This window comes from Panthera tigris, chromosome C1, assembly GCF_018350195.1.
Source record: "Panthera tigris isolate Pti1 chromosome C1, P.tigris_Pti1_mat1.1, whole genome shotgun sequence".
In the NCBI taxonomy this organism is placed as follows: domain Eukaryota; kingdom Metazoa; phylum Chordata; class Mammalia; order Carnivora; family Felidae; genus Panthera; species Panthera tigris.
The window spans coordinates 11,886,589-11,908,928 of record NC_056667.1 but is presented as its reverse complement, the minus strand read 5'-3'; the positions used below and the strand labels follow the sequence as shown (position 1 = coordinate 11,908,928).

At 48.2% G+C, this 22,340-nt stretch overlaps 1 protein-coding gene across 6 annotated transcripts in view; it reads left to right on the top strand.

The window, feature by feature from the left end:
- Positions 1-22,340, top strand: part of SPATA21 (spermatogenesis associated 21) — a 38,921-nt gene that overhangs the window by 10,348 nt on the left and 6,233 nt on the right. For 3 of the 6 annotated variants that reach the window (XM_015538208.2, XM_015538207.2, XM_042994242.1), the window contains 6 exons: positions 242-330; positions 2,720-2,857; positions 4,978-5,049; positions 5,166-5,283; positions 19,018-19,193; positions 20,056-20,303. In XM_015538208.2, coding sequence (XP_015393694.2) covers positions 242-330; positions 2,720-2,857; positions 4,978-5,049; positions 5,166-5,283; positions 19,018-19,193; positions 20,056-20,303 — 841 coding nt within the window. Of the gene's footprint in view, positions 1-241; positions 331-2,719; positions 2,858-4,977; positions 5,050-5,165; positions 5,284-7,350; positions 7,474-19,017; positions 19,194-20,055; positions 20,304-20,781; positions 20,962-22,340 lie in introns of those variants that run through there. The other 3 variants (XR_006220623.1, XM_042994243.1, XM_042994244.1) reach the window with 3 other exon arrangements.

The following is a 22,340-nucleotide window of genomic DNA, read 5'->3' as shown; positions in this document are numbered from 1 at the left end:
ATCTCGGACAGCTTTTCCCTTCCTAACCCTCCCACAGTGTGTCCCTTCCCCTCACGGCCCCTCACCCCTGCCTCCTCCTCACCGGGGGTCACTCTGAGAGACTCTCTTGACTTCCCAAGCGTCTTCCCGGTGCCCTCCCCTGTCCCCCCTTCCCCCTCACCCTCCCCTAGCTTCCTGGGGGAGGCTCCGGGCCAGGGTGGGTGGCTGGACATGTGCCCCTGCCCCGGTCCGTCCTCTGCAGGCAGGAGCTGGAGGAGCGCGGCCTCCTCAAGCTGTCTCGGACCCGGGAGGAGAGGTCGGAGGAGACCCTCACCCCGAAGCAGGAGGAAGGTGAGGGCAGGCCTGCCCGGGAAGCGCTCAGTCCCTGGGGGTTATGGGCCCAGGTGGGAGTGGGGCCCCCCCCGAACACACCACAGCCCTGTGTCACGGGCCCAGTGGGGACTCCTCGGCCAGGGGCTCAGTGCAGGGTGGCGGCCGGCTGGGGGAGTCCGAGCTCATGCTGGGCCTCCCCCCGCGGGTCCTCTGCTGGCTTCAGAGCCACCTCCCCGAGTACGGGGAGCAAGCCCTGCAAAGTTCTTTAGCTTTTTGAGGCATTGCTGCCTCCTCCAACCCCGGCCCACTCTACTGGTCCTCTGGAGGCAGCCTGGGTGGGAGGCAGGGCTCCAGGCCCCCCCCTCCGCCCCGCCTGCCTGCCCCAGACCCTCCCTCGCCATCTACCAAGACGATGTGCCCATTTCCCACCACGTTCCGCCCCCTCCAAAAAATTTTAAAGTTCTGAGCACCCCCCCCGGGGGAGGCACCGTGCTCTTTGTCTCCATCGTTCTTGGGGCCCGAGACCCCACTTGCCTGCAAGGAGGAGGGGTGAATGCAGCCCCGCCGCACCCCACCCCAGCCCCAGGAGGGCACACGGCTGTCCTCCTCCCGCCCTTCTCTCCTCTCCCAAGTCTGTGACCCTCTCCGTCAGCCGTGGCCGGCCGTGGCCCCTTCTAGCTTCCCCGAAAGTACTCTCTGGCTCCCCGTGACCCCTTCCTGGGGTCTGTTCTATGCGCCAGACTTCAGAGTCTGTCATGTGCCAGGCACTGAGTTAACACAACTGCTCTCAGAAGAGGCACTGTTCTGTCCGTCTCACCGATAGGAACATCGAGGCTCAGAGAAGTACAGCGACTCACCCACGGCAATTGTATAGTTTGCTTGGGCCGCCACAACAGAGTATCCCAAACTGTGTGGCTGAGCATTTATTTTCTCACAGCTCTCAAGGTTAGAAGTCCAAGATCAAGGTGTTGGCAGATTTGGTGTCTCCTGAGGCCTCTCTCCTTGGCTTGCAGGCGGCCGCCTCTCCTCGTGTCCTCGTGTGGTCCTCCCTCTGCTCATGCATCCCTGACGTCTCTTCCCACATTTCCTTTCCTTGTAAGGACACTCGTCAGATTGGATCAGGACCCATGCTACTGTCACATCTTAACTTAACCGCCTCCAGGGGCACCTGAGCGGCTCAGCGGTTAAGCGTCTGGCTTTGACTCAGTTCGTGTGAACTCACTCTTGGGAGTTCAAGCCCCACGTCGGGCTCTGTGCTGACAACTTCAGAGTCTGCTTAAGATATTCTCTCTCTCTCTCCTTCTACCCCTCTCCCCTGCTTGCGCGCTCTCTATCTAAAACGAAACGAACAAACAAAAAGTTTCAAGGGGCACCTCGGTGGCTCAGTCGTTGGGCGTCTGACTTCGGCTCAGGTCATGATCTCACAGTTCGTGGGTTCGAGCCCCGCGTCGGGCTCCGTGCTGACAGCTCAGAACCTGGAGCCTGCTCTTAATTCTGTGTCTCCGTCTCTCTCTGCCCCTCCTCTGTTCACACTCTGTCTCTCTCTCCCTCAAAAATAAACAAACATTAAAGTAAAAAAAAAATTTTTTTAATTTAACTTAACCACCTCTTTAAAGGCCCTGTCTCTAATGCAGTCACATGCTCAGGTAGTGGGGACTAGGGCTGCAACAGAGGAATCTGGGTGGGATGCAATTCAGCCCATGAGGGCAACGCGGCTTATTGTCAACTGGTGAAGCCAGCTGTCTCTCTAGGTCTGTTGACTCTCCCTGCATTTTGCTGTAACGAGAGGGCTGAGAAGCCAGGCACTCTCACGTTATGACCAGGCCGTGGCTTTGGTATCGGTTGGTGCTGCTCTGGAATTTTCTCAGTGTGCTTCCAGCCCTCTGCTCTGGTCCAGACAAGCTATCCTAGAAGCCACGTCCGTGCAGATAATTGACCACACAGCACCAAAGCCAAAGAGTCAGAAAGACCTGCCCGGCTAATCTCTCAGCCTCAGTTTCCCTATCTTTACAAAAGGAACACGCATTCGACTCTTAGAGGTTGTCGTAAGAATTTAATATGACAACACGGCCGTAAAGAGCCCAGCGCAGTGCCTGGCACATAGCAGGGGTGCCCTCAATAGGGCGTGTGCCCTCCTGGTACAAGATGAAGATCGCTAAGGAGGTTAGCATTTGGTGCACCAGCTGAACCCTTGGCCTGACTTTGTAATAGAGAGTAGAGTGAGGAGAGTGCGTGAGTGGGACTGCGCCTTCCACTGTCGTCCTTTTAGTGACCTTTGCCCCTCCTCCCAGCCATGGTGTTAAAGGATGCCGGGGCAGGAGGGTGGTTGGAAGGGGTGGGATGAATGGTAGCAACAAGGAATGTCCCTGCCTCACGTGACCCCACGGCGCACCCCCCCCCCCCCCAGCCTTCCGCAGCTACTTTGAGGTCTTCAATGGCCATGGCGAGGTGGACGCCCAGAGCCTGGAGAACATCCTGTTGCTCGTGGGCATCTCCCTGACACCGGCCCAGGTAGAAGACGCCCTGATGAGTGCTGATGTCGATGGTGAGTGGGGGGAGGCGTCATTCTCAGTCCCAGGCAGGACCAGCCGCGTGGGACCTTCATGGTCACGCAGGGCCCCACGCTCAAAGGGCCCTGCGCGCAGTTTAATGGTCTGCTGTCACGGTCTGGAAACTCTTCGTAATTTTTGAGTGAGGGGCCCCACCCTGCGTTTTCATTTTGCACTGGGGCCCACAAGTTAGGTAGCTGGTCCCGGCCCCCACAGTTACTGCTCTCTGAGCACCCACTCAGTGCGAGGCCCTGGGGACCCAGAGATGACCGCGACCTACCTTCTGACCCCAGGACGTAGGAGATTCCTCAGACTCCTCCCTTTTAGGCCCTCACGTGTGCTTCACAGGACATTCTCCTGTGACTTGGTCGCTCCTTTGACCAGCTGTGTGACCTTGAACAAGCTCACCACGCCTGTTTCTGTAAAATGGGTCTGATAGCAGTACCCATCTCACCAGGCTACTGAAAAGCAAATGAGACGATCCAGGCAAAGCATTGAGCCCAAGGCCTGGTGCACAGGACGCGTCCAGGAGACTTTAGCCTGCTGGTACTATTCATCCACCAAATATTTATTAAATGCTCACTGTGTGCCCATTCCCGTGCCGGGCACTGAGAATAAAGGGATGTGTAAGACCCATGAGACCTGCCCTTGAGGTGCTCACCTAGACAGGGACACAGAAGTAGGAGTCATCAAAGGAAGAACTACTTAAGGTGGCTTGGAGGAAGGGATCAGGGAGGAAGGCTTCCTGGAGGAGGTGATGCCTGAGGCAAATTGTGAAAGATTAGACAGGGGTTAGGTGGGGAGAAAAGAAGGGCATTCCTGGTGGCGGAAAGAACGTAGACAAAGGGAAGAGGAATGGGGGAGGGGTCAGGGGAATCGCACGTGGTTTGATTGGCTAGATGCACGACACGGGGAGCAGTGATGCTGTAAGGGTCCTGGGGTCCTGGCCACTACCTGGCCCCCTGTGTTTCCTCCATCACTGTGCAAGGGCGAATCCACACGCACAAGCCAGGAATTGACCCCAGCTCTGCCCCTGTGTGACCCTCTGGCAACTGCTTTCTACTCTCCGTGCCTCAGGCTTTATCTGTGACATGGGGATAAGAGTACTAAGCACCTCCAGAGGGTGGTTTTCAGGATTAGAGACCATTCACTCATTTGTCTAATAGTTCAGAGAACATCTGCTAAGACCTACCTGTCTTTTTTTTTTTTTTTAAGTTTTATTCATTTAAGTAATCTCTACACCCAACGTGGGGCTTGAACTCACAACCTTAAGACTAAGCCTCACGTTCCTCCAACTGAGCCAGCCAGGCACCCCCAAGACCTACCTGTCTTAAGTCCTGGGCATACAGCGCAGAACAACACAGGCCCCGTCCCTGCCTTCCAGAACCTCCATTAAATTTACGAGAGTGGTTAACGGGGCAGCTGACGCGGTCAGGTTTTAGTCAGGCAGAAGCACACGTAGGATGTTTACTAAGTGAGAGGGTTGGAGGACGGTAGAGAGGATTCGGGAAGAGGAAGCAGCATGTGCAAAGGCCCAGAACAGGGAACGTGGCCCACCCCGTGGAGGAACAGGCTGGTGCCGGAGGCGCTTGGCACCAGGTGAGGCCGGAGACAGGTCACTGGGCCTTGAAGGCCGAGGTGGGACTCTTGTGGGTACATAATTTTCATGCAGTGGCTGGCACGTGGTAATAATAACAGTCACTGACATTTAGAGAGCTCGTAAGAGATGCATGGCCCTGTTCTAAACACTTTGCCTCACGTGATCATCCATGATACAGGGATGACTATAGATGAGAAAACTAAGGCTTGGGGCGGGTGGGGGGGTTAAGGGACTTTGCGAAGGCTGCACAGATAGCAAGTGGTGGACTAGGGATGCGAATCCAGGCTGCTATCTCTAGGACCCAAGTTCTGGGAGCTTCCCACGCAGGAGATTTTAATTTTCGCCTTCCACTTTCCCGTCTGCACCACAGATACATGCACGGAATACATGTGGTATATGTGTTCGGTATGTGCCGTATACGTGTTTTATCATCAGACCCATTGAGTCAATGCCAGTAAGCACGCCTGGGCTGCAATGCCCGGGACGTGCCCACTGTTGTACCTCTGGCCTCCACAGGAGATGGTCGTGTAGGCTTCAAGGACTTCTTGGCTGTGATGACAGACAGCGGGCGTTTCTTCTCCTCCGTGGGTGAGCGGGGACGAGCCCAGGGCAGCGAGAGTTCGGGGAGGGGCCCGGAGGCCGGTGGAGGGTGGGTATCCGGAGCTGCCAGATGGTTAACGGCAGACATCGTCCCATGTCCCCAGAACAGAGCGCCCTGACGGACACGGCTCCCCCCAACCCCCACACTCTGCTCTTTGAGATCCTGTCCCTGATGGTGGAAATGCTGGCCCTACCCGAGGCAGCCTTAGAGGAGATCACCGAGTGAGTGGGGCTGGTGGCTGGGGTGGAGGGTCGCAGACCCAGAAATGGCACCTCGTATTTTGACAGCTGATAGTTAGGGTTCCTGGTCGCAAGTGAAAGACACCCAAATAAGACTGGTTGAAGCAAAAGGGGAATGTATTGGCTCACATAACTGATCGTGTCTCAGGAATGGCTGGATCCAGGAGACCGGATGATACCATCAAGGCTCGGTCCCTCCTACTCATCTCTGTACACTGGCTCCAAGCTCAGCTAGGCTCTTCTCACAGTGGGAAGGATGGCAACTGGCAGCCCCATAGTCACACCCTCCTAGTTCAACAACCTCAGCAGCAAGCAGCAAAATTCTTTCTTGCTCTATCAGTGTCGCGATCTCAGAAAAGGAATGTAACGGAGGCTGTCTGGGGCCAGAGCACGCTAGAGATGGAGGGCTCCCCACGTTTCCAGAGTGGGCTGGTGGGTGGTTAGTGGTTCGTCTAAGGAAGGTATGGCTACATACAAACGGAACATCGACACTCAAGGGCTAAAAGCTAAACACGACGGCAGAATGCCCCAGCTGGTCTCTCTGTGTCTCCCACAGGGGCTTGTCCCTGTCGCTGGGACCAGGCCTCGTCCACATGGGGCCAGAGGAGGGGGAATGATAGCAGGCTGTTCAGCTTAGCAACCCCAAAGACAAAAAAGGTCTTTATGCCCCCAGCCCCTGTAAAGTACTCTAAGTATATATAACTCTGAAGAACATACATGTATAATTTTAAAACCAATGAAACAAATTCCCATGTGTCCATGTCCCCGGTTTAAAAATAGATCCTGTCCAATAACCTCAAAGCCCTATGTGCCCTGCCCTAGTCACAAAGCACTCTCTCCCCAAACAAGAACGAATCCTTACTCCCTTGCTTTCTGTTTTTAAGTTCTCACTGCTTGGTTTTTTTTTTTTCCCCCTTTGTTTATTGAAAATTTCAAATATACAGCAATTGGAGAGAATTTCACATGAATGTTTACATACCCACCACCCAGATCCCATCACTGCCCGTCCCCCATACTCGTTTTATCTGCTGTCTACTCAGCCCTCTAGTCACCCATCCACATTGGGTTTTTTTATTCATTTCAAAATAAATTAGGGTCATTTTCCTCTAAATACTTCAGCAAACATATCAATAACTGAAGATCAATATTTCTCTAGAGGTTTGTTGTTTGTTTGTTTTTTTAAATCCCTTCTTGTGGTATAATTTACAGTCAGGGAAGCACACAGATCGTCAGGGTCTGGGTCTCGGCAAACGCCCACACCCGGGCAACCTGAACCCCTCTCAAGTTGTACAGAACTTTACCATCACTCGGGAAAGGGCCCTCCTGATCCCTCCCAGTCGCCCTCTGAACCCACCCCTGCGCAGGCCATCGCTCTTCTGGTCTGTTTTCCATCACAGATGGGTTTTGCCTGTAGGCAACTTCGCATCAGTGGAGACATACGGTTTGCAGTCGTAGTGTGGCTTCTTGAACTCAGCACAACGCTTTTGCGATTTGTCCATGTCGTTGTGGGTGTCAGTGTTCACCCCTTTTTATTGCTGTGTGTGTCCCATTCACGAGTCTACCATAGTTGGTTCATCCATTCTTTTATGGATGGATTTCTTTGTTTTGTTATTTTATTTTATTTTATTTTATTTTATTTTATTTTATTTATTGACTTATTTTTAAATGTTTATTTTTGAGAGAGAGAGAGAGGGGCAGAGGGTGAGCAGGGGAGGGGCAGAGAGAGACGGAGACACAGAATCCAAAGTAGGTTCCAGGCTGTCAGCACAGAGCCCAACCCGAGGCTCAAACTCACAAGATGTGAGATCAGGATGCTGAGCCACCCAGGCGCCCCCCCGCACCCTTTTCTTTTTTTAACTTTTAAAATGTTTTTATTTATTTTTGAGAGAGAGAGAGAGAGAGAGAGAGAGAGAGAGAGAGAGAGAGAGAAAGAACGAGTGGGGAGGGGCAGCGAGAGAGAGGGAGACACAGAATTCGAAGCAGGCTCCAGGCTCTGAGCCGTCAGTCAGCCCAGAGCCTGATGTGGGGCTCGAACCCGCAAACTTCCAGATCATGACCTGAGCTGAAGCTGGACGTTTAACCAACTGAGCCACCCAGGCGCCCCGTATGGATGGATTTCTGAGCTGTTTCCAGCATGGGGTTATAATGAATAAAGCTGCCATTAACATTTTTGTAAAAGTCTTTTTGTGGACACGCATTTTGGGGTTTCTCTGGGGGGAACACGCAGCAGGGAATTGTGGGGGTTTGTACGTTACCTCTGAGAAATCACCACACTTTTTTCCAAGTGGCGGTACCATTTTACCATCCAACCAACAATACGAGGGTTCCAGTTGCCCCACACCTTGTATAAGTTTGGTAGTCAGTCTTTTTTTCTGGCAGGTATGCAGTGGTGCTTTCCGATCTTTACTCACGCTTGTTTGTGTTCCTGAATACTTTATTGTTTGGCTTTTCATATTTTTGAACTTTACATGCGTAGACTCCTACTGTAGTAAGTTGTTGCTTGTTTTCTCTCCTCCACGTTATCTTCTTGTCATGCATCCATGTTCTTGTGTGTAACTATTGATCATTGATCATTTTCTTTCTTTCTTTTTTTTAATGTTTATATTTGAGAGAGCTTGAGCGAGAGAGGGGCAAGGAGGAGGGACAGAGGATCTGGAGACGGCTTTAGGCTGATAGCAGCCAGCTCAATGCAGGACTTGAACTCATGAACCATGAGATCATGACCTGAGCTGAAGTCAGACGCTCAACCAAATGAGCCACCCAGGCGCCTGATTGTTCATTATTTTCACTGCTACATACTATTATGTATATCACAATATATTTATTCGTCCTGCTGATAGGCATTAGGACTAGGTTCGGTTTCCAGCTATGATAGAAACAGTGTGAATATTCTTGTATATGTCTCCTGGGACACATGGGCAAGAGTTTTTCCCGAGCAGAGGTTTTCAAACTTTTTAGTCAACCTCCCTTTACACTCTTAAAAATTATTGGGGGGGGTGCCTGGGTGGCTCAGTCGGTTGAGCGTCCGACTTCGGCTCAGGTCACGATCTCACGGTCCGTGAGTTCGAGCCCCGCGTCGGGCTCTGGGCTGATGGCTCAGAGCCTGGAGCCTGCTTCCGATGCTGTGTCTCCCTTTCTCTCTGCCCCTCCCCCGTTCATGCTCTGTCTCTCTCTGTCTCAAAAATAAATAAACGTAAAAAAAAAAATTAAAAAAAAATTATTGGGGACCCCCAAGGAACCCCTCTATCAATATTTTCTACATTTGAACTTAAAACTGAGGGAAAAAAATTCAATACTTATTGACTTATTTAACACTAATAACCCCATTACATGTTAACATAAGAAAACATTTTAGGGGCACCTGGTTGCTCAGTCGGTAGAGTATTTGACTCTTTATCTCAGGGTTGGGAGTTCAAGCCCCATGTTGGGTGTGGAACCTACCTAAAATTAAAAAAAAATTAATAAAAAATAACTATATTTTCCAAAAAAAAAGTTAACGAGAAGAACAGCATTGTTATACAATATTGCAAATCTCTTCAGAGTCTGGCATAAAAGAAGACAGCTGGATTCTCCTATCTGCTCTGCATTCAATCTATTGTAATATACTGCTTTTTAAAAAATGTTTATTTGCTTTTAAGAAAGAAAGAGCAAGCAGGACAGGGGCAGAAGGAGGGGGGGACCAAGGATCCAAAGTGTGCCCGATGCGCAGCTTGAACTCATGAACATCAGATCATGACCTGAGTCAAAGTCTGACACTTAATCGACTGAACCACCCAGGTGCCCCTGCAATTTGCTTTAGTTGAAGTAGATGAAGAACTCAGATATGTAACTGTAAGAGGGAGTATGTTAATAGCCTTTTCATTTAATATCTACATATCATGTGGATGTTTTTTTTGATATGACACCAGACTTGACAAGTGGTAGACTCTTCTGCGATTGCGATGTGAAATCTGAAACCCTATCAATGAACTTTACTATTTTATTTTATATTATTTGAGGTTTTTTTTTAATTTTTTTTTAACGTTTATTTATTTTTGAGACAGAGAGAGACAGAGCATGAACAGGGGAGGGGCAGAGAGAGAGAGGGAGACACAGAATCGGAAGCAGGCTCCAGGCTCTGAGCCATCAGCCCAGAGCCCGACGCGGGGCTCGAACTCACGGACTCACAGACCATGAGATCATGACCTGAGCTGAAGTCGGACGTTTAACCGACTGAGCCACCCAGGCGCCCCTATATTATTTGAGTTTAATTATTTAAGCAATCTCTACATGCAACATGGGGCTTGAACTCATGATCCTGAGATCAAGAGCCACTCACTCTACCAACTGAGCCAGCCAGGCACCCCTGTACTCTTTAAATAAAAGTCTACTGGTCTATCTTATAGTTCGAATGGCTCTTCTCCCATGACTGTTTTCCTGACATGCACTGGTTATTTGGAAATACTATGTATCTTCCAAATGTTGATATTATATTCAGTACATATATAATATACACTAATATATATAGTACAGATATATTATAATCAGTACGTATATAATATACACTATTATCACTAACATCAGAAAAGTCTTTAAGTATTAGAAGTGTGTGTGGTTATAGTTGATTTCATTTTCACTGCTATAAATAAACTATTTTGTATAAGAACATGCATATGCCCATATTAATGGATTTAAGTTTCCCCAAATTCTAACTTTTTTCTTGAAAGTTTTAATTCTATCACAGGCAACAAATGCCGTCAGTTTTCCACTTTTAGAGAAATGGCTAACTTCATCCACTTTTAGAGAAATGTCTGCCCGATACCAAAGGCTCAATAACCATAGTTTGTCTTTCTTTCAAGTAAAAATGGCATTTAATGCCTACGGTAGGAAAAGTTTTTCATTACTGTCTTTTTTTTTTTTTTTTTTTTTTTTTTTTGAGAGAGGGAGGGAGCATGAGCGGGGAAGGGTCAGAAGAGAGAGAGAGAGAGAGAGAGAGGAGACCCCCAAGCAGGCCCTGCATCAACAGTGCAAAGCCTGATGCAGAACCGTGAGATGGTGACCTGAGCTGAAGTCAGACGCTCGACCGATTGAGCCGCCCAGGAGCCCCTTCCCTTACTGTCTTAAGAGTTTCCAACTGGGACTGACAGAAGATAGATGAACAGGAGCGGGAGCCTAGAGCTGGCTCAGTCAGAAGAGCATGTGACTCCTGATCTCGGGGTCGTGAGTTTGAGCCCCACGTTGGGTATAGAGATTACTTAAATAAATAAAACTTAAAAAAAAAAAGATAGATGAACAAGAGAAAAGCATACGAATCTTCTTTATATGTACACGGGTGCCCTTATGAGAAAAATGGAGAACCAAAGGAAAGACTCGGCCCGAGTGTTTACATCCTAGGTTGAACAGGGACTAGTGATTGTGCAGAAGTAAATCAACTATAGAGGCAGACCAAAGAAAGAGAAGAATTATTTTAACAAGCTCTGTTATGGAGTTCTCTTAGTCAAGGCCCCTCATCTCTTGTGATAAGAATGTTTCTTCCTCCTGGTACAGAGAGGGCACCTGTCACATGGGAATTTTATCACCTGCTTTTAGAAAGAGAGAGAGAGAGAGAGAGAGAAAGATCTGAATGTTCTTCTTGTATCTGCTGTTTTTCAAGTGCTTTGAACTAAAATAACCATATGCCGAACTGGCCTGTTTTGCAATGGCATGTGCCCTCAACTCCTTCATTCCCCCAACCAGAAACTTTCCTGTAAGCTTCCTTTTTTTTTTCCTCCCCCTGTAAACTTCATATATTAAAATCTTAGGGGCACCTGGGTGGCTCAGTCGGTGGAGCGTCCGACTTTGGCTCAGGTCATGATCTCACGGTCTGCGAGTTCGAGACCCACGTCGGGCTCTGTGCTGACAGGCTCAGGGCCTGGAGCCTGCTTCGGGTTCTGTGTCTCCCTCTCCCCCTGCTCCTCCCCTGCTCGTACTGTCTCTCTCTCAAAAATAAAAGATTAAAAAAAATTTTTATTTTTATTTTTATTTTTTTATTTTTTATTTATTTTTAATTTTTTTTTTTTTAAATCTTAGTTAGTGGGTAGGGGGAGGAATTCAAGTTAGAAGTTGTGAAGTAAGATATCTGTAAAAGGGGGAGAAAACCAGATTGTAACAAACAGGAAAGAACAAATCTAAGCACGCCGTCCCCATATTTCACTGGCTCATTCTGTCAGTCCTGAGACTAGGTCAGTTGTTGGTGTTCATCCTACTTTGGGTTCCTTGAGCTTCCTGGATTTATAGTTTCTAGTTTTTATCAAATTTATTTGTTAAATGTAATTTGTTAGATGTAAAATGTACATTTTTCTTTAAATATTATTTTTATATGCCCCCCTCTCTACTCCTTCTGGGACTCCAATTCCATAGCACTTAAAATTGTTTCCTGGGTGCCTGGGTGGCTCAGTTGGTTGAGTGTCCAACTCTTGATTTCGGCTCAGGTCACAATCTCAGGGTTGTGGGATTGAGCCCAACATTGGGATCTACACTGAGCATAGAGCCTGCTTACGATCCTCTCTCTCTCTCTCTCTCTCTCTCTCTCTCTTAAGTAAATAAAAAAGCATTAAGAAAAATTGTTTCCTAGGTCACTGAGGCTCTGATCATTTTGATAATTTTCTCTGTGTGCTTCACTTTGAATAGTTTCTATTGTTAAATGCTCATTTGCTGATATTTTCTTTTGCTGTGTCTCATCTGCTCTTAAGCACATGCAGTGAATTTTTCATTTCAGCTTTTGCAGTTTTCATGTTTACATATTTCATTTAGTTCTATTCCATGGTTTTATCTCTCACGTTCATATTTCCTTTAAATCCTTGACCATATTTATAATAGCTCATTTAAGGTCCTCTTCTGCTAATTCCATCATCTTTCTCATTTCTGGGTCTGTTTATATAAACTTCTTTTTCCTTTTTTACTGGTCATTTTCCTGCTTCTTCTCATGTCTGCTATTTTTGTTTATTTATTTATTTTTATTAAAAAAATTTTTTTAATGTTTATTTTTGAGACAGAGAAAGACAGAGCATGAACGGGGGAGGGTCAGAGAGAGGGAGACAGAATCTGAAACAGGCTCCAGGCTCTGAGCTGTCAGCACAGAGCCCGATGTGGGGCTTGAACTCACGGACTGCGAGATCATGACCTGAGCTGAAGTCGGCCGCTTAACCAACTGAGCCACCCAGGCGCCCCTCATTTCTGCTATTTTTAATTTTTTTTTAACGTTTTATTTATTTTTGAGACAGAGAGAGACAGAGCATGAATGGGGGAGGGGCAGAGAGAGAGGGAGACACAGAATCGGAAGCAGGCTCCAGGCTCTGAGCCATCAGCCCAGAGCCCGACGCGGGGCTCGAACTCACGGACCGCGAGATCGTGACCTGAGCTGAAGTCAGATGCTTAACCGACTGAGCCACCCAGGCGCCCCTCATGTCTGCTATTTTTAATTAGATGCTGGATATTGGGGCATTTCCTTTATTGAATGTCTGGATTTTCATCTTTTTGTTTTAAAGTTTATTTATTTATTTTGAGAGAGAGCGAGAGAAAGCACAGGGGAGGGACAGAAAGTGAGTGAGAGGGAGGATCCCAAGTAGGCTTCTCACTGTCAACGCAGAGCCACCCAGGTACCCCTGGATTTTGTTCTTTAAAGTGTTGAACTGGGGGGCAGGTGGTTAAGTTACTGAGGATAGTCTTTCTTTCAAGGTATTGTTTTATTTTATTTTAATTTAATTTAATTTTATCTTATTTTATTTTAGTTTATCTTATTTTATTTTATTTATTTTATTTTATCTTATCTTATTTATTTTATTTTATTTTATTTTATTTTATTTTATTTTAGTAAACTCTACCCCCAGTGTAGACTCACAACCTGAGATCAAGAGTCACAGTACTGACTGAGCCAGCCAGGCGCCCCTCTTTTAAGGTTTTAAAGCTCTGTAAGGGAAGATCCAGAATAGTCTCTACTCTAGGGTTGATTTCGTCCCAACTACTGAAAAAGGAGCCATCTAAGATGTCCACTAATTCCACAGGCGTTCACCAAAGTCTTTCTGCTCTGGCCGTTTGAAACTCGTGTGTCTTTCATTCCTAGGTAAACTCTCCTCCCTGTTTTTTGTTCTTTGTCTGGCTTCGTAAAAGTTCACGCTACGTGTGTACTGCTCAGTACGCAACCAAAGACTTAAGAGTACCCCACGCATATTTCGGCAACTCTTTCTTTGCCTGGCTCCCCTCTGTGATGTTCTGATACACTAATCCCAGGGGCCTCCCATCTTCCCCAGCTACGATGTCTGTCCTCTTACCTCAGTGAATCTACTGTTCTGCTTGGGATACCACTTCCCGCACTGCAGCCCAGGAAGTACCTCCAGGCAAAGTTCTAGAGAGATCACCTCATCGGTTTCTCTTCTCTCAGGGATTATAGTCTTGTGCTGCCTGTTGTTCAATATCTGACAAGAATTTCACATAGTTGGTTCATGTATCTAGTTATTTATGGCAGAAGGACAAGTTCAGTACGAGTTGTTTCATTATGGCCAGAAACATAATTCTGTTCATTTATTTTCAGTTGTTTTTTTTTTCCTGTTTTTCAGATTGGATGATTTGTATTGATCTGTCTTCAAGCTTACTAATTCTTTTTTCTGCTATCTCCAATCTCCTGTGAAGCCCATTCAGTGACTTTTTCACTTCAGTTATTATACCTTTCAGTTCTAGAATTTCCGTTTGTTTCAGGTCTGTAGCTTCTGTTTCTCTATTCATTAAGATCACATTTTCCTTCAATTATTTCAATATATTTTTAATAGCTCCTTTTTTTATTTTGTTATTTTTTTAATATAATGTTTTTAAAATTTACATCCAAATTAGCATATAGTGCAACAATGATTTCCGGAGTAGATTCCTTCATGCCCCTTACCCATTCAGCCTATCCCCCCTCCCACACCCCCTCCAGTAACCCTCTATTTGTTCTCCATATTTATGAGTCTCCCATGCTTTGTCCCCCTCCCTGTTTTTTTTTTTAATTTTTAAAAATGTTTTTATTTACTTTTGATACAGAGAGAGACAGAGCATGAGCAAGGGAGGGGCAGAGAGAGAGGGAGACACAGAATCTGAAGCAGGCTCCAGGCTCTGAGCTGTCAGCACAGAGCCCGATGTGGGGCTTGAACTCACGGACTGCGAGATCATGACCCGAGCTGAAGTCGGACACTTAACCAATGGAGCCCCCCAGGCGCCCACCCGCCCTGTTTTTATATTATTTTTGTTTCCCTTCCCTATGTTAATCTGTTTTGTCTCTTAAAGTCCTCATCTGAGTGGTCATAGGATATTTGTCTTTCTCTGACTAATGTCACTTAGCATAATACCCTCCAGTTCCATCCACGTAGTTGTAAATGGCAAGATTTCATTCTTTCTGATTGCCAAGTGATACTCCATTGTGTGTGTGTGTGTATATATATATATATATATATATATATATGTATATACCACACCTTCTTTATCCATTCATCCATCGATAGACATTTGGGCTCCTTCCATACTTTGGCCATTGTTGATAGTGCTGCTATAAACATGGGGGTGCATGTGTCCCTTCGAAACAGCACACCTGTATCCCGTGGATGAATGCCTACTAGTGCCATTGCTGGGTCGTAGGGCAGTTCTATTTTTAGTTTTTTGAGGAACCTCCATACTGTTTTCCAGAGTTGCATTCACCATGCACCAGCTTGCATTCCCATTTAATAGCTCCTTTAAAGCCACCGTCTACTAAATCCAACATCTGGGCTACCTCAAGGTTGCTTTCCATGAGTTTATTTTTATGGCCCTTACTATGAACCACATTTTCCTGTTTCTTTGCATGTCTGATAATTTTGTTTTGTGTCCTGGACATTTTAGATGATATGATTTAGAGACTGGATTCTGTTGTGTTTAGAGACCAACCTCTTCCCTTGATGAGTGTTAATTTTTTGTTTTTGTAGGCAGTTCAATTACTGGCTGCTCACTCTGAATTTATGTAGCCTTGGGTTTTGTTTTTTTTTTCTTTGTTATGGCATATTTGTGAAAAGCCTAGGTGTTACCTAAACCTTCTTACTTGGTAGACTCAACTTCCAAACTCTTCTTCCTGTGGATTTTAGTTTTAGGGAAAGTCTATAGCTGACAGAGATCGTCAGACTATTGTCCGCAGGTCACATATGGCTCACTGTTTTTATAGTTAAACTTGTATCAAAACACAGCCACATCCATTCATCTACAGAGAGTCTATGGATTCCTTGATGTGACACACTGGCAGCCCTGAGTATCTATTATCACTCCTGTGATACGAGATTGTCTACTTCTCCTTGTAGTTCTATCCGGTTTTACTTTATATTTCGTGTTTGGAATTTTGTATTTCCTGATGAACTGCACATTTTATCATTCTATGGTAGTCATTTGTGTCTCTAGCGATTTTATCTTAAGGCCTAGTTTTTTAAATATTAATATGGCTATAGCAACTTCCTTTGGTCAGGATTCAACTGACAGAACTTTCTTTATCCTTGGAGTTAATTCTTAAAAACTAATGTGTACCTTGTTTAAAAAGCCAAACAGTCCAAAAAGCTTCATGATAAACACTTGTAGTTCCCCGCACCATTCTTCACCACGCTTCCCACTCCCTGAAGTCTCCCTTATCAAGGCAAATACTTTTCGACTCTCTCCTTACTTCTAAATAATATGCTTGTACTACAATATTTTAGTTAGTGATTTTTAGACTTGTATCTATTGATTTCCTACTAATGTATGGATTTAGCTGTCTGATACGACTATCCCCTAAACTCTCCTCTACCCATTCTAATATAATTTTTGCGTCAATAATTTGGGGGGAGGGTTCTATTATTATGGTTATGCAATTTTTTAATAGCTGAGTTTTTTTTTTATTATGCTATGATTTCATTTCCTTATCTTTTTAGCTCCTGAAGTTGACAATTGCCTTGATGTTTGTTTTGTACTCATTAATAATTTCTGTGCCTTCTTAGGGTTTCGTTTTCTTGGAGGCATGTTCTAAATAATTCCATTCTTCTTATTTTTGGATTCTCTTCAGGCCTGTTGCAGAGTTGTCATCCTGGGAGTCTGTTGTCATCCTAGGTATTCTTCCTTTCCTCTGATTAGGATTCTGTTTGTTAGATTACATTGTCTTACTTTTTCTCGGTTTGCTTAATCTTTCTTGGTTTGTTTGGTTTGATTAAAAAATAATAGGAGGGGCATCTGGATGGCTCCGTCGGTTAAGCATCTGATTTTGGCTCAGATCATGATCTCATAGTTCATGGGTTCGAGCACTGTGTTGGGATTCTGTCTGTCTCTCTCTCCCTCTTTCTCTATCCCTCTCCCACGCGCACTCTCTTGCACGATTTCTCAAAATAAATGAACTTAAAAAAATAATAATAATGGGAGATGTTTCCCTAGTAACTTTTTTGGGTTAGAAAGGCAGTGATTCAATAACTGGTGCAGTAAACCCAGCCCTCGAAATGGTCCTATTCTTTAAAGCTATAGTGATCTAATCTACACTTGTCCTTTATGGCAGTTGCAGTACGAATGTGGGATCTCCCTTCACCATCTTCCTTTACCTTTGCTTCTCTTCTGTGTTGGATTGCCTGTTTTCTGTATGTATATATTCTTTTTCTGTTTTTGGTTTATGCCCTCATTTTGGAAGGGTACGTCCTCCAGTAGCTTCTTGAAAAAGAATGCATGGGATGCAGAATTTTTGAGATTTTATGTGTCTGCAAAAGGGTTTATATTCACACATACTGAGCAGTTTAGCTGGGTATAGGATTGTAGATCGGCATGTTAGTTCAGGAATAGACCCCAATGCACTATAGTTCAAACAAGATAGTTTATTTCTCTCTTATATTGACAGTCCAGGAGAAGCAGGCAGGAAGACAAGGCTGCCCAGCGCACAACATATAGCTTCTTTCTAACGTATTGTTCCACCATTCCCTAGGTCAATCCTAAGCCAATTTACCAGCAACACATCTTAATTCAAGTCCTTGGAAAAGGGAGACAGGAAGTGGAGAGCAAGCAATTTCCTTTAAAATTGTGACCGAGAAAGTTGCACACACTTTGCTCATGTCCTTTTGGCCTCTGTGGGGTGAGGTTATTTTCTGGCTCATCTTTTCACTCAGCACGTTGCCTTTTCAGATCCTAGTTTTACAGAGGGGTCCAGATCCAACTTTCACGTGAGGGCTCTGGTATTCAATTTCTATGTTCTGTGTGTGAAGGTCATTAAAACCCCAAATTCCAGGCTCCAGAGATCAGCAGCGGCCCTAGCAGCACCAGCAGCTTAAGCCCTAGGGTTTCCCAACACCAAGTAGCATGCCCACCCCTCACCACTGCCTCAAAGCCCTGGGTGGACTGGCCCTGCCATCTTGCTGCACACGTCGCCCCCTCTTTTTCACACAGCAGGCTCTAGCCCCTCTGGCTTCCCTGCCATTCCTAGAGCCCACTGTGCTCTTTCTCACCTCATGGCCTTCCCACATGCCATTCTGTCTGCCTGAAAGACTGTTTCTCCAGAGACATCCATCTTTCTCCCTCCCCCCATTCTGCTCAAACACCACTGCCTCTGAGACTTGCACCGAGCACTGCAAGCAAAAATAGACCCTCATCACTACCCTACTACCCAGCTTTACTCGCTCTCAGAACACCCACCACTACTGACATGGTATCGTATTGATTTGTTCACGGTCTGACTCTCCCACTAGGTGTGTGCCTAGGTGGTTGATTTTAGAAAGTGAATCCAGGGAGGAGTGACAGAAGGAATGTGAACAGAACGATGCAAGGGTGTGTTAGTGAGTCAACCACCCCCAGGATCCTCTGAGGAGACTGAATGGTGGCTCAGAATTCTGTCAGGAGAACAAAAAGGAACCTGTATCCCTCAGCTGCTAGCTCCTTTGGTCAAGGGTAGACCCCACAGTGGTTTAATTCCCCTGGACTTCTGGGTTGCTTATGTCAGAGAAGCTCCAGGCAAGAGGCTTCTGAGGTGAGGCCATGTCAGACTGTCCCTGGGCAAAGCTGCTGAAAATCCACGTGGAAATGGTCACTGCGGCAGTGGCTGGAGTCAGAGAGGGGCTGAGAGAGACTAGGAGGCAGGGGCCTGTATGGAGATCTCTTGCTGCTTTCCCCAAGCACTTAGATGAGCAGCCGGCATGTGGTAAACACCCACTGAATATTTACTGAATGGATGAAAGGTGCTGCAGTCTGGAGGGTAGGCAAGTAGCAATGAGTCAAGAAAATAAAACTCAAATAAAACTCAGATCCGGAAGATGAGCAGGTTAACTGCACAGCTGCCTTGCAGAGCACGTGTACATCTAAGCAAAAATACCAGCGACAGACATCATAGTAACATTTACCGAAGCTCTTTCCATGGGCCAATTTTCTTGAATACTTGATGGGTCTGGTTATTTAATCCTGTAACGTGAAAACTGACCCGTTTTACCCAGGGGAAACCTGAAGCCCAGGGAAGTCAAGTGACTTGCAGTGACAGGGTAGAGGTATCCACTTCCCTTGAGGGGTGACTGGAGCCCACAGCAAGGCAGTGACTTGCCCACAGTCATGAGAAGTCAATGGCAGAGCTGGGACTAAAACCCAGGTCTCCCAACTCCTGGGCTTGTGTCCCTGTCCCAGAGGTGGCCAGACAGACCAGGGGCTCAGAAAGAATGAGTGGGGAGGAGGGTGAACTAAACGCAGCCAGGCTGAGCAGGGCGGACACTGCCTCCCCAGCTATTACCAGAAGAAGCTGAAGGAAGGCACCTGTAAGGCCCGAGAGATGGAGTCGGCCATAGGCCGGCTGCGGTCCCGGAAGAAGCTTCCCTGCAACCCCCAGCAAGCAGACACCTTGGAAGTCCCGGAACGAAGGGTCCTCAGGATCCTGAGCCAGCTGAAGCAGCAGAACTACGGTGAGGGCCTTGGGCATGGTGAGTTCTCCGCATTCCTGCCCGCCTGGCCTCTCCCTGGGCCCCCGCGGCCACACCTCGTTGCTGCGCGACATGGTTGCCCACGTTGGGCCTACCTGTGGGCGGTAGTCAACGGGCTGCAAATCGCTCCTCCACCTCTGGCTCTCTGACAGGGGCCCCCTGCGCTCTTCCCCCAGGCCTTAACCCTGAGCACATGTTGGTCCCAAGAGCCTCAACTGAGAACGGAGGGTGATTGGCCATCCCAGCTCACCATTTACTGAACACCCACTGGGGTCACTCCCCATGCTGGGACTTCGTACACGGGCTAGAATTTAGCCCTCGCCACCACGTTCACCCCGTTTTACAGAAGAGAACAGTGGGACGGAAGTTTAAGCAACGTGCCCAAGGCCCCACAACTAGCGTGTGTCAGAAAGGGCAGTGTGTACCCAGGTCTGATTCCAAAACCTGTGCCCTTTTCACTGGGCATAATAGCAGGTGCCACCGATTAGATCCCTACTGTGTGCCAAGGGATGGGCTAGGAGCTTTCCAGAGTCTCTCCGGTGTACTGACTGGACCGCCAGGACCCGTCACAAAAACGTGTCCTCCTGTGCAAGCTGTTATTAGCCCTTACACCGTGCTCAGGATTTAGCCGAGTGCTCCGCGCGTTGCCCCTTTAATCAGCTCTGAGAGGTGGGCACCACTATCACCTCCAGCTTACACAGAGGCTCAGAGAGCTTCAGCGATTTGCCCAAACCCACCCAGCTCATTATGTGGCAAAGGTGGGATTTCAGCTGGGTGGGCCAGCCTCCCGAGGTCGGGTGCGCTCTGGAGCGTTCCCCTCTTCTGACTCCTCCTCCCTTGCCAGCTGCCAATCTGCAGAGCCCCTACGCCCAGGTGCCCTGTATCCCGCTCTATCCGCGGCTGGACAAGAAGATGGCCCGACGGAAGCAGGGCAGCCACTACGTGCTAGATCAGTGTACCCCCACCAGCCTGGGCCCCGACATCCGTAGCCTTTTCTTCCAGTCAGGATCTCAAGGAAGCAGGTGGGTGTCCAGAAGGCAGGGGCTCCAGCCCAGGCCCATCCACCTCCTTCTTTATGAGGCGCTGGCCTAACCCGAGGGGAATCCAGCCTTCCAAGAGAGGATACCTGGGACACTGCTGCTCTAGGGAGGGAAAGGGGGAAAGGACGGAAGCAGTAAGAAACGAACCTTTGTTGAACACTGGGTGCCACGGCGATCGTGCCTAAGTCACAGCACTTACGCCTTCCTGTGCCCAGACTCAGCGGCACATGCTGTCCTTCTCTTAGGCTGGCACCGCCTGCCTTTCCCACACAGGGGGTTTAGCTCTCAAGTCCTTTGCCTGCGTCTGACTCCCGTGTTAGGAGCAGTAGGCAACAGGGACTGCTGGGTGGAGGGAAGCTTCCCCCCGCCAGTCCCCTTCCAGGCACTTTGGGGGTAAGAGAAGTCTGGACTTGCAATCGGGCCCCCGAGCCTGACTGCTTGGCTCCATCACTTCCCAGGGAAGGCCTCCTCTCCCCTGGGACACGTGGGGATGGCTCGTTTCCTCCCACCCTTCTCGCCTCTCTCCCTAGGGAACACAACTCAGAGAGCCGAAAGTGGCTCGGCTCTGTGCCGGCTCGAACCCACTGACCTGCGGAGTCTACTCGGGGCAGCTGCTGTCCAAGGCCTGCAGATGGACAGGTCGTCAGGCAGGTACTGCTGCTGAGTTTTGCTTTTGTGGCCTGGTAAGCCAATAAACACCGAGAACCTCGGCCTCTGCGTCTGGCGCCAGGGAAGGCCCCCAGGCTTTCACCCCCTCCACTCGGCTCTTGGCCTGCAGGGCCCTGGCTTCCCCCAGGCTTGGGAAACCCTGAAATGAGACACACCTCACGACCCTGCCCAGGGTTAGGGCGCCTGCTAGAGGGGCCCAGGGTGCAAAGTCTTGACCTCCTACGCACTCTCGAAGCACAGGGCTGGGACTCTCCGCAGAGGAGTGTCTCCCCTTTTGGACTAGGATCCCCACGAGGACAGGAAGCATCTCTCCCCTCTTGCTCGAGGGGAGCGGTGAATCTAAGAAAAGTACCTGGGAAAGATTCTGGACCCTGAAAGGGGCAGCCAGACCCTGCAGAAGGGCAGGAGGGGGTCTCAGCCATGCTCTCACCAACGGAGCCCCAGGACCCATGGGGGCCCTTCTCTTGAAACCTAAGGGTGTGTGGGTCTTTGCCCCCCAACCCACATGCCACCCCAGGCCTACTTCTCTAACCAAGAGTGAGCTCCTCCCTGGGACTGAGCAGGGGCAGCTCCCCCAGCAGTTAAACAGGCAGGCACAGCAAGAGGTTAGGAGGCCAGGGACTGAAATGAGGACAAGGCTCTGACAAGTTTAAAACATGTATTTAAAATACAATTTATAAAATGCTTAATCTGCCGACTCAGGAGCCCGCGGTGCGGGGTGGGGTGGGGTAGGCAGCTGCCCGCTAGACCAGCAGAGCAGGACTGCAGGGGTGCGGCCCTTCCTCCCATGCCCTTCTGTTCAGACACCCCAGGGGCCCATGTGCACCCCTGGGATCACACGGCCAGAAAACAGGACCCCAGAGGTTTCCAGAGTCTCTGCTTACCAGGGAGGCTGGGGCAGCCCTGCCGGCCCATCCCTGAGCAGAGCATCCCCACATGGGGCAGAGCAGGGTATGGCTGGGCTGGACAGGGCAGGGCGGGGCAGTGGGCTCTGGAAGGGGCTGATGGTAGCAGATAGGGTGTTGCCTCCTGCCTGCAGGTGGGGAGCACCCTGATTGAGTGGGCTGAGAAGGGTTGGTCACCAGGCCCGGACCCCCAGCTCCTTTGGTTATAGGCTGACATCAGAATAGTGGCTCATGGGAAGCGGTTAGCTGGCAGGTCTGAGGCCTGGCTCACGGGGTCAGGGAGGAGCTGGGGGAAGGGGACAGTACCATGAAGGCAGATAAAGGGGCAGCAGCCTCAGGTTTCTGCCCCCCATCCCCCTGGGGTTTTCCAAGCCAAAGCCTGCAGCTTACTTTAAAAAAAAAAAAAAAAAAAAAAAAAAAAAATTAAAAAAAAAAAAAGCACTTAAGGAAAGTTACAGACAACTACCAAAAAAACAAAAAAAACAAAACAAAAAAAAAAAACAAAAACAACCCAC